At 43.2% G+C, this 14,249-nt stretch overlaps 1 protein-coding gene across 1 annotated transcript in view; it reads left to right on the forward strand.

The window, feature by feature from the left end:
• The window catches only part of col6a3 (collagen, type VI, alpha 3), a 101,356-nt gene extending 87,526 nt beyond the window's left edge, over positions 1 to 13,830 (forward strand). Inside the window, exons 49-61 of the mRNA XM_052492649.1 lie at positions 106 to 168; positions 3,936 to 3,968; positions 4,092 to 4,128; positions 4,352 to 4,857; positions 5,142 to 5,250; positions 5,585 to 6,286; positions 6,520 to 6,628; positions 6,746 to 6,789; positions 6,977 to 7,243; positions 7,671 to 7,754; positions 12,596 to 12,652; positions 13,091 to 13,207; positions 13,460 to 13,830. Of these exons, the coding sequence (XP_052348609.1) occupies positions 106 to 168; positions 3,936 to 3,968; positions 4,092 to 4,128; positions 4,352 to 4,857; positions 5,142 to 5,250; positions 5,585 to 6,286; positions 6,520 to 6,628; positions 6,746 to 6,789; positions 6,977 to 7,243; positions 7,671 to 7,754; positions 12,596 to 12,652; positions 13,091 to 13,207; positions 13,460 to 13,500 (2,169 nt within the window). The 3' untranslated portion in view covers positions 13,501 to 13,830. The remainder of the gene's footprint in view (positions 1 to 105; positions 169 to 3,935; positions 3,969 to 4,091; positions 4,129 to 4,351; positions 4,858 to 5,141; positions 5,251 to 5,584; positions 6,287 to 6,519; positions 6,629 to 6,745; positions 6,790 to 6,976; positions 7,244 to 7,670; positions 7,755 to 12,595; positions 12,653 to 13,090; positions 13,208 to 13,459) is intronic.
• The last annotated feature ends 419 nt before the right edge of the window (positions 13,831 to 14,249 follow it).

Below are 14,249 nucleotides of genomic sequence, written 5' to 3' on the forward strand. Positions count from 1 at the left end.
GTATGGATAAATTATGTGTATCATCATACATCATGTCATCATGACATCATCATACACAATGATGTTTTAAATCTAACTTTTTATGCTGTTGTATTGCTCTTCTAGGGTGTTTCAGGAGAAATTGGTACTCCAGGACAGAAGGGAGAGGTTGGATACCCGGGACCTTATGTAAGCACTGACTTAACTGTACATCATTGATCCCTTTCCCGTACCCAGATTAATCCTGGTCCTGGACTGAAAAGCACGTTCAATCGACATTCTCCATTTAGAATTATTTTTATGTCCAATACTAGGCTTAATCTGAGTCCAGGAAACTAGCCCCATGTGTTTACAACCCGGAGAGACCCTTTATAAACGCATTCTCTCCTTTGCTCTGTACAGTAGTCCATAACTGCATAAATATTAATTCATAGTAATGACTAATAGTCTAAGACTAGTTAAAAGTTTTAAAAAATTTAAAAAACATTTACATAAGTATTACGACCCTTTACTCAGTACTTTGTTGAATCCCCTTTGGCAGTGATTACAGCCTTGAGTCTTCTTTGGGTATGATGCTACAAGCTTGGCAAACCTGTATTTGGGGAGTTTCTCCCATTCTTCTCTGCAGATCCTTTCAAGCTCTGTCAGGTTGGATGGGGAGCATCGCTGCACAATTATTTTCAGGTCTCTTCATAGATGTCCGATGGTGTTCAAGTCTGGGCTCTGACTGGGCCACTCAAGGACATTCAGAGACTTGTCAAAATCTAATCAAATCAAATTGTATTTGTCACATGCACCGAATACAACAGATGTAGACCTTAAAGTGAAATGCTTACTTACAAGCCCTTAACCAACAATGCAGTTTTAAGAAAAGTGCTAAGAAAGTATTTACTAAAATAAACTGAAGCAATGTGCGATGACACAGGTTAGTCGAGCTAATTGAGGTAATATGTACATGTAGGTAGAGGTAAAGTGACTATGCATATATAATAAACAGAGAGTAGCAACAGCGTAAAAATGGAGTCATTGCAAATAGTCTGGGTAGCCATTTGTTTAGCTGTTCAGGAGTCTTATGGCTTGGGGGTAGAAGCTGTTAAGAAGCCTTTTGGACCTAGACTTGGCGCTCCGGTAACGCTTGTCGTGCCGTAGCAGAGAGAACAGTTTATGACTACTGTGGCTGGATTATTTGGCATTTTTATGGCCTTCCTCTGACACCGCCTGGTATAGAGGTCCTGGATGGCAGGAAGCTTGGCCCCAGTTGCCATACCAGGCGGGATGCAACCAGTCAGGATGCTCTTGATTGTGCAGCTGTAGAACTTTTTGAGGATATAGGGACCCATTCCAAATCTTTTCAGTCTCCTGAGGAGAAATAGGCACCGTCGTGCCCTCTTTGCGACTGTCTTGGTGTGTTTGAACCATGACAATTTGTTGGTGATGTGGACACCAAGGAACTTGAAGCTCTCAACCTGCTCCACTGCAGCCCTGTCGATGAGAATGGGGGGCATGCTCGGCCCACCTTTTCTTGTAGTCCACGATCATCTCCTTTGTCTTGATCACATTGAGGGAGAGGTTGCCCCTATAGCCCGTCTAATTGTTGTCGGTGATCAAGCCTACCACTGTTGTGTCGTCGGCAAACTTGATGATGGTGTTGAAGTCGTGCTTGGCCATGCAGTCATGGGTGAACAGGAAGTACAGGAGTGGACTGAGCACGCACCCCTGGGGGGCTCCCGTGTTGAGGATCAGAGTGAGATGTGTTGTTATCTACTCTTACCACCTAGGGCCGGCCCATCAGGAAGCTCAGGACTCATTTGCAGAGGGAGGTGTTTAGTCCCAAGGTCCTTAGTTTAGTGATAAGCTTTGTGGGCACTATGGTGTTGAAAGCTGAGCTGTAGTCAACAAATAGCATTCTCACGTAGGTGTTCTTATTATCCAGGAAGGAAAGGGCAGTGTTGAGTGCAATATAGAATGCGTTATCTATGGATCTGTTGGGTCGCTATGCAAATTGGAGTGGGTCTATGGTTTCGGGGATAATGGTGTTTATGTGAGCCATGACCAGCCACTCAAAGCACTTCATGACTACAGATGTGAGTGATACCGGTCGGTAGTCATTTAGGCAGGTTACCTTGGTGTTCTTGGGCACAGGGACTATGGTGGTCTGCTTGAAAACATGTTGGTATTACAGACTCAGGAACAGGTTAAAAATATCAGTGAATACACTTTCCAGTTGGTCAGCGCATGCTCGGAGTACACGTCCTGGTAATCAGTCTGGCCCTCCGGGCTTGTGAATGTTGACCTGTTTAAAGGTCTTACTCACATCAGCTATGGAGGGTGTGATCACACAGTCGTCTGAAACACCTGGTGCTTTCATGTATGCTTCAGTGTTGTTGCCTTGAAGCACAGAAGTCATTTAGCTCGTCTGGTAGGCTCGTGTTACTGGGCAGCTCATGGCTGTGCTTCCCTTTGTAGTCAGTAATAATACGTATCCCTGCCACCTCTGACGAGTATCGGAGCCGGTGCAGTAGGATTCAATCTTAGTCCTGTATTGACACTTTGCTTGTTTGATGGTTCGTCGGAGAGCATAGCGGGATTTCTTATAAGCATCCGGGTTAGAATCCCGCTCCTTGAAAGCTGCAGCTCTCAATGTTGGCTAATAGAACTGATGGTAGAGGCGGGTTACCCAAAGCCACTCCTGTGTTGGGTGCTCTTGGCTGTGCGCTTAGGGTTGTTGTCCTGTTGGAAGGTGAACCTTCACCACAGTTTGAGGTCCTGAGTGCTCTGGAGCAGGTTTTCATCAAGGATCTCTCTGTACTTTGCTCCATTCATCTTTCCCTCGATCCTGACTAGTCTCCCAGTCCCTGTCTCTGAAAAACATCCCCACCGCATGATGCTGCCACCACCATGCTTCACCATAGGAATGGTGCCAGGTTTCCTCCAGACGTGACGCTTCGCATTCAGGCCAAAGTGTTCAATCTTGGTTTCATCAGACCAGAGAATCTTCTTTTTCATGTTCTGAGAATCCTTTAGGTGTCAAGCGGGCTGTCATGTGCCTTTTTACTGAGGCGTGGCTTCCGTCTGGCCACTCTACCATAAAGTTATGATTGGTGGAGAGCTGCAGAGATTGTTGTCCTTCTGGAAGGTTCTCCCATCTCCACAGAGGAACTCCAGATCTCTGTCAGAGAGACCATCGGGTACCTAGTCACCTCTCTGACCAAAACCCTTCTCCCTCGATTGCTCAATTTGGCCGGGAGGCCAGCTCTAGGAAGAGTCTTGGTGGTTATAAACTTCTTCCATTTAAGAATGATGGAGGCCACTATGTTCTTGGGGGCCTTCATTGCTGTAGAAAAGTCGTGTTACCCTTCTCCAGATCTGTGCCTCATACACAGTCCTGTCTCGGAGGTGTGGGACCTTATATGGACAGGTGTGTGCATTTCCAAATCATGTCCAATCAATTTAATTTACCACAGGTGGACTCCAATCAAGTTGTAGAAATATCTCAAGGATGATCAATGGAAACAGGATGCACCTGAGCTCAATTTGAAGTCTCATAGCATAGGGTCTGAATACTTATGTAAATAAAGTATTTCTGTTTTTAATACATTTGCAAGAATTTCTGAAAACCTGTTTTTGCTTTTTCATTGTGGGGTATTTTGTTTAGATTGATGAGTTTTTTTTTCTTCATTTAATCCATTTTAGAATAAGGCTGTAATGTAACAAATGTGGAAAAGGGGAAGCAGTCTGAATACTTTCTGAATGCACTGTACAGCATGTCACATTGTAAAATTATAGAATATGTATTGTTTATAACGTCAACACAATCCGTTCATCGTTTATGTAATTTACACAAATAATGGTGTTGTTATCTAGAGTGGTGTCAGTCCTGAGAGTGTGTCCTGTTGCTTTGTTTCCTTCCAGCTGTGTCCGTCTGTTGTTGAACTCTGCTGTTTGTCTTCCCACAGGGCCAGAAAGGACCGAGAGGACCTGGCGTTGTGGTGGGAGTCCATTTATCAGACAGAAAATATTTTGTATAGGAAATTTGACCAAAAAAAGTTTACATGTGTGGAATATGTATAATTGTCTTAACATCCGTTTTAAATGGTTCCTTTTCTCTTCAGCAATGTGACTTGGTGAAGAAAATCAGAGACAACTGTCGTAAGTAAAAAACTGCTTACACTGATTAGTATGTAATATACCTTGTTTAACTGATTCATTGGTGCCGAAAAGGGATGCTAGGACCCCCCATCCTTAACGTCGTGTAAACCCACCTTAGATGCACACTGCATAACCCACCTCCCTCTCCTGCTCTGGCACTCATATACTTGACATAGGAGTATTAATGCCCCAAAACCTGTTTTCTTTTTCGTTTTATTCTTAGCTTGCTGCTATGGTCAGCAGGAGTGCCCACTCTACCCTACCGAGCTGGCCTTCGCACTGGACACCTCCGAAAACGTGGGTAGGCCTGCCTTCAACAACATGCGTGACACCGTGCTCCGTCTGGTTGGCAACATCACCATTTCCGAGAGCAACTGCCCCCGCGGCGCCCGAGTGGCCCTCACCCTCTACAACAATGAAGTGACCACCGAAATCCGCTTTGCAGACGGGCTGAAGCGGCGTGCACTGGTGCAGCATGTGGAGGGCCTCCAGGCATTACAGACGCGCAAACAGCGTAGCCTGGAGACGGCCATGAACTTCCTGGCGCAGAACACCTTCAAGAGGGTGCGCAGCGGCTTCCTCATGAGGAAGGTGGCCATCTTCTTTGTTAATGGGCCAGTGAAGGATCAGCGGGCGGTAAGCGCAGCCGCCCTACGCCTCTATGACTCCGGCATCGCATCAGTGTTCCTGACCAATAAAGAGGATGGCCAGCTCACCAGAGCTCTGAAGGTAACGTAAAGCGGGTTTAAGGAGCAGACAAGAGGCAGAAAAATAGGCTCTGTCACCAAAACACAGAGCATGTTTATAATTTTGGCTCTAATGTCTGCACCAGCATACTGTAGAATGAGGCAATGTATTCTGCATGCAATGTGGTAGTATAGATATTGAAATGTAGTTATTGTTCTGGTACCTGAAAGTAGTATACAACACTTAAACATGAATTTACAGAGATGTCTTGTCAGCTGACCTGAACATGTTTTTTTACATGTTGTTACCTCCTCTCTTTGTGTCAGATGAACAGCACTGGGTCAGCACTGGGTCAGGTGATTGTGCTGCCAAATCCCGGAAGTGCACAGTACATCTCAGCTATCCAAAAGGTCATGAACTGCCACATCTGCCTGGGTAAGAGCTTTTCACATATCCTTAGAGACTAACCTCACACACATTCTGCAATGTACTTTTATTTGAATGTCTATGCAACAACAACAAATAAGTACATTGTGCATTCTTGTGTTCTACATTTTTTTATGGAACACTATTTATTTTTAATGGTGTTACGGATTTTCCCACACTTTCCTTCTGATCATAGTAGTTCTATTGTAAGCTAATTGGATGCACATTGCCTGCCATTGACAGTTGCAGAAAAATAGCTTTCTAAACAAATCCAGTGGGACATAATGAAAACCATAACAAGCCAAAATGCCTGAGCCCATTTATGTGTTCCTTTGTTCTCCAGACTCCTGCGCCCCGGACCAAATGTGTGACTATGCCCCCCCTCAGCAGTCAAGAGACAGGAGGGCCTCCACCACTGATGTGGACATTGACATGGCCTTTGTCATGGATAGCTCCGAGACCACCTACCCCACCGTCTTCACTGAGATGAAACGCTACGTTGCACACATCGTAGAGCAGCTGGAAGTCTCGTCGGACCCCGTGGCATCCATCCACCACGCCCGCGTGGCTGTAATCCAGCATGCTCCCTACGAGTTCCTGCGCAACAGCAGCGGCTCACCCATCCTTGTGGATGTGGGCCTGACTGACCACCGCTCGGCCCAGGACATCCGCAACTTCCTACTTGAGAAGACGCCCCAACTGGAGGGTGGGCGGGCGCTGGCAGTGGCCATCGAGCACACGGTGGAGCAGGTGTTTGAGAAAGCACCCCACCAGCGAGACCTCAAGGTTCTGATGTTGTTTGTGACAGGCCCTGTGGAGCAGGATGAGGAGCGGCTGGTTGCTGTGGCCACCGAGGCCAAGTGTAAGGGCTATTTCTTGGTCATCCTGGGTGTGGGCGAGAAGCTGGGTGCTGGGGACACCCGCGTGCTGACGCGCATGGCCAGCGAGCCATCCGACGTCTTCTTCAAGAGGCTGACCAGCACCGCGCACTTCTACGACATGCACATTCAGAACTTTGGCCGACTGCTGCCCAAGTATCTCAGCAGTGAGTGCATTATTTTACACTGTTGCTGTCTATTGAGTATCTGTTTGATTTATGTTAATCTTGTATTCACTGAAAACAGGTTTTTCATAGACAAAGCAAATTCAATAATAAGATTGAAATCACATACTTGTGGACACATTGATTGTCGTTCTGGTTTTAATTGTGGAAACCACTGACTTTTTGTCAGTTTTATACTGTATGTGAATATTGTACTTTTCCTCCCGTGTCTGCAGTTGAGAACGTTTTCTACATGTCCCCTGAAGTCTCCAAAAACTGTCACTGGTACCAGAGTGACCAGTCATTCCCCAAGTTCCCCTTCCCCAAGTCACACCACAGCCAAGAGTGAGTATTCAGATCATGTTTATCACGTGTATAGTTACTAAATTGTAAATCGCTATATAGATATCTTTATGTATTGGTAGAATCCTATATAACGTGTCAATAATCCACTCTGCGTAGGAAACACGAAAACCACCAGGCAGTCCATCCAAGAAAGCACAACGGTACATTAAATAAAAATACAATTGTAGGGTTTACCACCAGTTCAATAAATCAACACCAGTCAGGCTTTGTCTCCCGTGGTGGTTCAAAGACTGATCATTTGTGAACGTGTATGTTTTTATCTGTGTATGTTATGTGTGTGTGTGTGTGTGTTCTATGTCTGCGTGTGTCAATACGTTTTATCCCTAGACCAAGACTCAGACGAGTTGCATGTAGCCAACGTCACTTCCAGCAGCCTCACCCTGCGCTGGGCCAGCCCGGATCCCAAGTACATGGCCTACTTTAAGGTGGTGGTGACGCGCCTGCGTGACAACACACTGGTGTTGAGGAGAAATGTGACGGGCACGGAGCTCACTGTTGGCGGCCTGGAGAGTGCCCAGACCTACCACGCCGTGGTAACCATGCACACCGCCCAGGGCCACGTTGCGGCCACCCACAAAGGCATTATTACCACCAGTAAGTCCATGATACACACCACAGCGATTGTCTGGTCTGCTTAGGTTTCCCCCGTTTTTCCCCTGCAATGGTAATGTCAACCTGAAAATCATTGTTAATGACAGTTTTGCCTGAGCAATTGATAGAAATGTGTATACTGTACAGTAAGTAGGCCTATTTCGGCATAATAAAATATCTAAAGTATTGTTATTGTGATAATTAAATTGGAATTGTGTTTCATGTTGTGGAACTTCCAAGCACTGATAAAGGTGGTTTTTCTGTTTCGGAAAACCATCTTTCTTTCTTTCATATATTTTATTGGAATGTTTTTTTTTTGTGCAAGGCAAAACAAAACATGCCACCTGGTGGCAGACTAGCCACACAACATCCATAAATATCTGTATAACTGAATCCACTGACCATTATTATGTCATATCTGATTGGACAGAAGCGGCAGCAGAGCATAAGGTCACTGCCCCCATGGAGGTGACAGGTATCATGGCCACTACACCACTGGACAAACCAGAAACTGGTGAGTGACACCTGTCTCTGTGTGTGTGTGTGTGTGTGTGTGTGTGTGTGTGTGTGTGTGTGTGTGTGTGTGTGTGTGTGTGTGTGTGTGTGTGTGTGTGTGTGTGTGTGTGTGTGTGTGTGTGTGTGTGTGTGTGTGTTTTTGTGGTTTTAGTATCCTTGTAGGGACCGAAGTCCTCACAAGGATAGTAAACCATGGAAAATTCAGACAAGTGGGGACATTTTGCTGGTCCTCACAAGGAAAAAAGGCTATTTTAGGTTTAGGGTTAGAATTAGGGTTAGGGTTTAGGGATTAGGTTTAGGATTAGGGCTAGGGGCTAGGGTTTAGGGAAATCAATTGTTTTGTCCCCACAAGGACAGTAGAACAAACATGTGTGTATATGTGCGTGCGTGTGTGTGTGCAAGGGGTGGCGAGGGTTGGCATGTGTGAGCGAGGGTTGGCATGTGTGAGCGAGGGTTGGCATGATTTCAAACCATGTTTTCTTCAAAAAATTAGCAGATTTATTAGGCATTGAGGCTAATTTGAGTTGGCCCACTAGGAACTTTCCATTTCAACTCAAAAAGAGCCAGCTTTTACTTTTGAGAAGCCGCCCCTTGGCTTGCCTGATTCAGAGATTGCCTTTCCTTTCTAGCTAATGGTCTCTAATGGGATTCATGGGTGTTTGCGTTTGCATTGGCAGCATTGTTGTTACTCCAATAAATCCAACAGTATGGTTCAGAATCACTCTTCAACACACAAAAGCTTTTCACACATAATGCACAATGATTTTCAAGTTAAAAGCCCACTCGTAAATCATTTATTCAAATAAAAAAAACATGGGTGTAAATATCACAGAGTGGTCCTTTAATTAAAAAAGGTGCCTTTTTAATCTATATTCAGAAGGGGCCGACTGGCCATCATGCTAAATGGGCTGATGAGTTTTTTTGCCCAGTTGGCCCATCTAACTTTTTAGCACAAAATGCTCCTTATCTGGTTAATAATGGGGGCCTCAAGGAACAATAAATCTGGTCACAGTCCGCCCTTGCTAGAAGAAACCAACCCTATCATTACACTTGTTTACACTGAGTTGCACTGGGATCGGAACGCAATCATGGTTACACTAAGACACTGTGTAGTCATGATCGCTAGCAGTAGCCACAGCAGACATTTTGGAATGGCACATCGCGTTGAACAAGAAAGGAGCTGATTGGCTGACACTGCCATTCCAAAATGGCTGCCGTGGCTACTGCTAGACAGCATGAGGATGAAAAGGGCAGTTTTCTGTATAAAAAAAAAAATAATAAACTAGCAGTATTTCTGCCCCAGATAGTAAGTTATGCTGCCAAAAATATTGGGCATGGAGGAAATTATTACTTAATAAACAACTGAACTGTTCACTGAAATACAATCTCTTAACTATTATTATAGCTCCTGTAGCTTTTACAGTGAGAGAGAGAACAAGTCTTTGTGGAAAATAACTCCATTGATGAAGATTTATTGCTCACATGTTGAGCCTTGGAGTGAGGCCACTGCACACTCTCCCTTATGGTAGAGAGCGTACGGTGGGAATAGCTAAGAGATTAGTTAATCTCCGGAACCAGCGAATCAGGGAGTTTTTGAGGGTTGCTGCCTCTGAGATTCAGATAACTCTGAGAACTCACAAACACACCTACTATAGTTGTCATAGTGACAATTTCTTTTTTTTATCATATACAGTTGAGGTCAGAAGTTTACATACGCCTAAGACAAATAGATTTAAACACAGTTTTTCACAATTCCTGCATTTAATCAGAGTAAAAAATCCCTTTTACGTCAGTTCGGATCACCACTTTATTTTATAATAGTAGGGAATGATTTATTTAAGCTTTTATATATTTCATCACATTCCCAGTGGGTCAGAAGTTTACATACACTCAATTAGTATTTGGTAGTGTTGCCTTTAAATGGTTTAATTTGGTCAAATTTGGTTTCAGGTAGCCTTCCACAAGCTTTCCACAAAAACTTGGGTGAATATTGGCCCATTCCTCCTGACAGAGCTGGTGTAACTGTGTCAGGTTTGTAGGCCTCCTTGCTCGCACACGTTTTTTTTTTCAGTTCTGCCCACAAATTTTCTGTAGGATTGAGGTCAGGCCATTGTGATGGCCACTCCAATACCTTGACTTTGTTGTCCTTAAGCCATTTTGCCACAGCTTTGGAAGTATGCTTGGGGTCATTGTCCATTTGGAAGACCCATTTGCGAACAAGCTTTAACTTCCTGACTGATGTCTTGAGATGTTGCTTCAAGATTTGCACATAATTTTCTTACCTCATGATGCCATCTATTTTGTGAAGTGCACCAGTTCCTCCTGCAGCAAAGCACCCCCACAACATGATGCTGCCAGCCCCGTGCTTCACGGTTGGGATGGTGTTCTTTGGCTTGCAAGCCTACCCCTTTTTCCTCCAAACATAACGACGGTCATTATGGCAAAACAGTTACATTTTTGTTTCATCAAACCAGAGGACATTTCTCCAAAAAGTACAATCTTTGTCCCCATGTGCAGTTGAAAACAGTAGTCTGGCTTTTTTGTGGCAGTTTTGGAGCAGTGGTTTCTTCCTTGCTGAGCGGCGTTTCAGGTTATGTCGATATAGGACTCGTTTTACTGTGGATATAGGAACTTTTGTACCTGTTTCCTCCAGCATCTTCAGAAGGTCCTTTGCTATTGTTCTGGGATTGATTTGCACTTTTTGCACCAAAGTACGTTCATCTCTAGGAGATAGAACACGTCGCCTTCCTGAGCGGTATGACGGCTGCTTGGTCCCATGGTGTTTATACTTGCGTACTATTGTTTGTACAGATGAACGTGATACCTTCAGGCATTTGGAAATTGCTCCCAAGGATGAACCAGACATGTGGAGGTCTACAATGTTTTTCTGAGGTCTTCGCTGATTTCTTTTGATTTTCCCATGATGTCAAGCAAAGAGGCACTGAGTTTGAAGTTAGGCCTTGAAATACATCCACAAGTACACCTCCAATTGACTCAAATTATGTTAAATAGCCTATTAGAAGCTTATAAAGCCATGACATAATTTTCTGGAATTTTCCAAGCTGTTTAAAGGCACAGTCAACTTAGTATATTAAACTTATGAACCACTGGAATTGTGATACAGTGAATTATAAGTGAAATAATCTGTCTGTAAACAATTGTTGTAAAAATTACTTGTGTAATGCACAAAGTAGATGTCCCAAACGCAAAAACTATAGTTTGTTAACAAGAAATTTGTGGAGTGGTTGAAAAACGAGTTTCAATGACTCCAACCTAAGTGTATGTAAACTTCTGACTTCAACTGTATATTTTCATGATATACTTACAGTATACTTACAGTATATGTACATATTATATTTACAGTATATATGATATACATACAGGTAACTGCCAAAATAAAGGAGACACTTGAGTAAATGAGGGTTCTGGTGGCTGTTATGGTGTCGGGGGCATATTCCTGGCATAGTTTAGATCCACTCAAACCCTTAGAGGGCAAGGTAAATGCCAATAAATACACAGCCATTCTGAGTAATCACCTTCAACCTATGGTGAATCATTTCTATTCTGATGGGAGTGGTCTCTTCCAGGATGCCAATGCCCCATTCACAGGGCACGAGTGGTCACTGAATGGTTTGATGAGCATGAAAATGATGTAAACCACATGCCATGGCCGTCTCAGTCACCAGATCAACCCAATTGAACACTTAGGCCTATGGGAGATTCTGGAGCGGCGCCTAAAACAGTGTTTTCCACCACACATCAACCAAATGATTGCATTTCTTGTTGAAGAATGGTGTCGCATCCGTCCAATAGAGTTTCAGAATTTATGCCAAGGCGCATTGAAGCTGTTCTGGCAGCTCGTGGTGGCCCAATGCCTATTAAGAGACTTTATGTTGGTGTTTCCTTTATTTTGACAGTTACCTGTATATACATAATTGGTCTTGATTGAAGCCAGTCATATTATTGCAATACTATGCAATGATAATGCTATTTTAATAAGATATACTATTACTGTGTAACGTGCAAAGCAGGAAGGACTTTGCAGTAGGGTGGCTTTGACGGGTGCGCTTGCGTCCAAGACTGTGGTTGAATTCATGTACTTTCTCAGCATTACCGAGAGGTACTTGTGGAGTTGGCTCACCGGGATTATGTACAGATTGTGGTTTCGCTGCAGAACATGGGGACCACACATCCACAGACCTACTCAATTACTAAAATGTACTAACATTAACATGTATTAACTCTGATAGCAACATGGTTTAGGGAGAAGCAGCTGATTTCATATCAACAATTCACCAATACAAACCTATGCTACTTTACAGTCTATGCCTGTTCTACACTCCTTGTTCAAAACGACTCACATTGATAGATGTACAGCTACTGTAATATGCAATAGTCCTACTAATAGATTTTTGCTCTGAGTTTAATTTATCCGGCAATGAGATACATTTGATTACCTTATCAAGTGGTCCTTGTTGCCATGTTTTCCAAAAGCTTGCCGAGGATGTTTGCACCTGTCTGGTCTTATTTGACTAACTAACTAAATAGCCAATCATAGACCGTCATTCGCTTGATAACAGTTGTCGTAAGAAGCCCTGATAGCTAATGTCATGATACAAAATGCAATTTAGGTTACCTGGTTAGCTAGCTGATAAGCTAACCATGTTAAGCTTACATATCGTTACCTATCATGACTGTATATGTGGCATCTATTACATCACAGTATAAAAACAGCTCTATGACGGCGCATACAATTAAAGTGTTAAGGATGTTGTAGATCCGTTTGTAAAAGGTTGTTGCTTGAGTTTAGAAACTCTTTTTTTCCCCCCTGTTTGACAGCAGAGCCTCAGCAACAAGTGGAGCAGCAGCCCGAGACGGAGATCCTTCCAGCTATTGGTAAATTCCCCTCTTGGTAAACACATTCTATGAAGTGCAGTATACAGCATTATACAGGGCAGTGCACAGACCTTTTGGGGGGCATGTGCTCAAACCAAAAAAAAGGACCCCCCAACACACACACAAAAAAAGGTATTTATATCGCAATATAGCTGTTTCGTTGTTACCCATCTGCTTTTAGTCAGAAACGTTTATTAGGACTTAACTAAGCATGGCAGGTTGCCAACAGTGGAACATAAATGGTTTTGCTTCCATATGGGTGGGTAAACAGAGGATAATGTACAGTAGTATACACCTTATCAGAGGTGGATGTTCCATCTGTCAATCCATCGTCTAAAATAACATTTCTCAGGGACAGACATATATTATATTGCAAATATTCTGTATGTGTAAATAAATGCTCATTGGAGTTTTCCTTCAATCTTGTCCTGAGGGCAGCTCCGCCTCGAGGTCAGAAGGCATGGGATTGGTTGGATGAAAGCCGTGCAAACAGCGGGCGGCGCTCACAGCGACGAGTGAGAATAAAAGGAAAGAGAAGAAAAGGCTCCCTAGGTGGTAGGTTGGTGGTATAAAGGGGGGCGTAACAAACTTACTTTGTATATGATTTGCCATATACAAAGTTGCTCTTTGGAATCTTACCATAACCCCTAACCAATTGGGATTACTTGTCACATTTCACGCCTAACCTTAACCAAACACATGTTTTTCTGCCGTTGAGGCAGACCTGCCCTCAGAACAAGATAAATTAAATGTTATTGTTTTTGTTTAAAAATCATGTCTGTCTTCTTTCCTGCTTTTCACTGACAGCACCTGTCAACCAAAGAGTCATTGCCGCAATAAAAACGTAGGAGGACATTGATTCATTGTCAACATATACCTCTACTGAGGAGATTCTGAGGAAAATCAACAAAAATGACCAAAGAGAAGCTATACCAAAGGAGAGGTGGCTGCACTGGATTCCACAAACAGGATTTGATCAAAATGAGTGTTGAAGTAGTCTATATTACAGAAAGAAAGAAAGCAAATCAATTTGCTGCATGATTTTTCCTACTGGTGCTACATAGTGTTTTTTGTGTGTTTTTTTTCTCTGGTTGAGTTGCGGAGAACATCCAGTGTTTGTAATGTAACATTTCTGGAACAGTTACAGAATATGTTTTTCATTAAAAAGTTGAACTCGTCATTTTATTAAGTAATGTGTATGAATATCTTGGGACACAGATTTATCAATAAATCCTTATTTACATATGCACATACACATACACTCACAAGTCCACAGTGACTTTGAAAGAGTCATCATACGTTTGTATTACGTCACTATATCCCCCAATACAGACATTCACTCACCTTGCTGATGTTTACACAAGTCAAGCTGGCGGTGTGTATATAATGTCAGTTGAACCAGTTTCTCAGCAAGGAAAGGAATTCATCATGTAATGTAAATTCACTTCTAGAACCACTGCCTCAAACACACATGTTCCAGTTTTTGAATATGGAATGTACTTATCAAGCTGTTAGTGTTTTTTTTTTGTCTTGTTTTACTTAACTTCGTGTTTCATCTGGGAACGGGGGGGAATAAACATTTATTAGTCTTTCTAAT

This window comes from Oncorhynchus keta, chromosome 34, assembly GCF_023373465.1.
Source record: "Oncorhynchus keta strain PuntledgeMale-10-30-2019 chromosome 34, Oket_V2, whole genome shotgun sequence".
NCBI classification, from domain to species: Eukaryota; Metazoa; Chordata; class Actinopteri; order Salmoniformes; family Salmonidae; genus Oncorhynchus; species Oncorhynchus keta.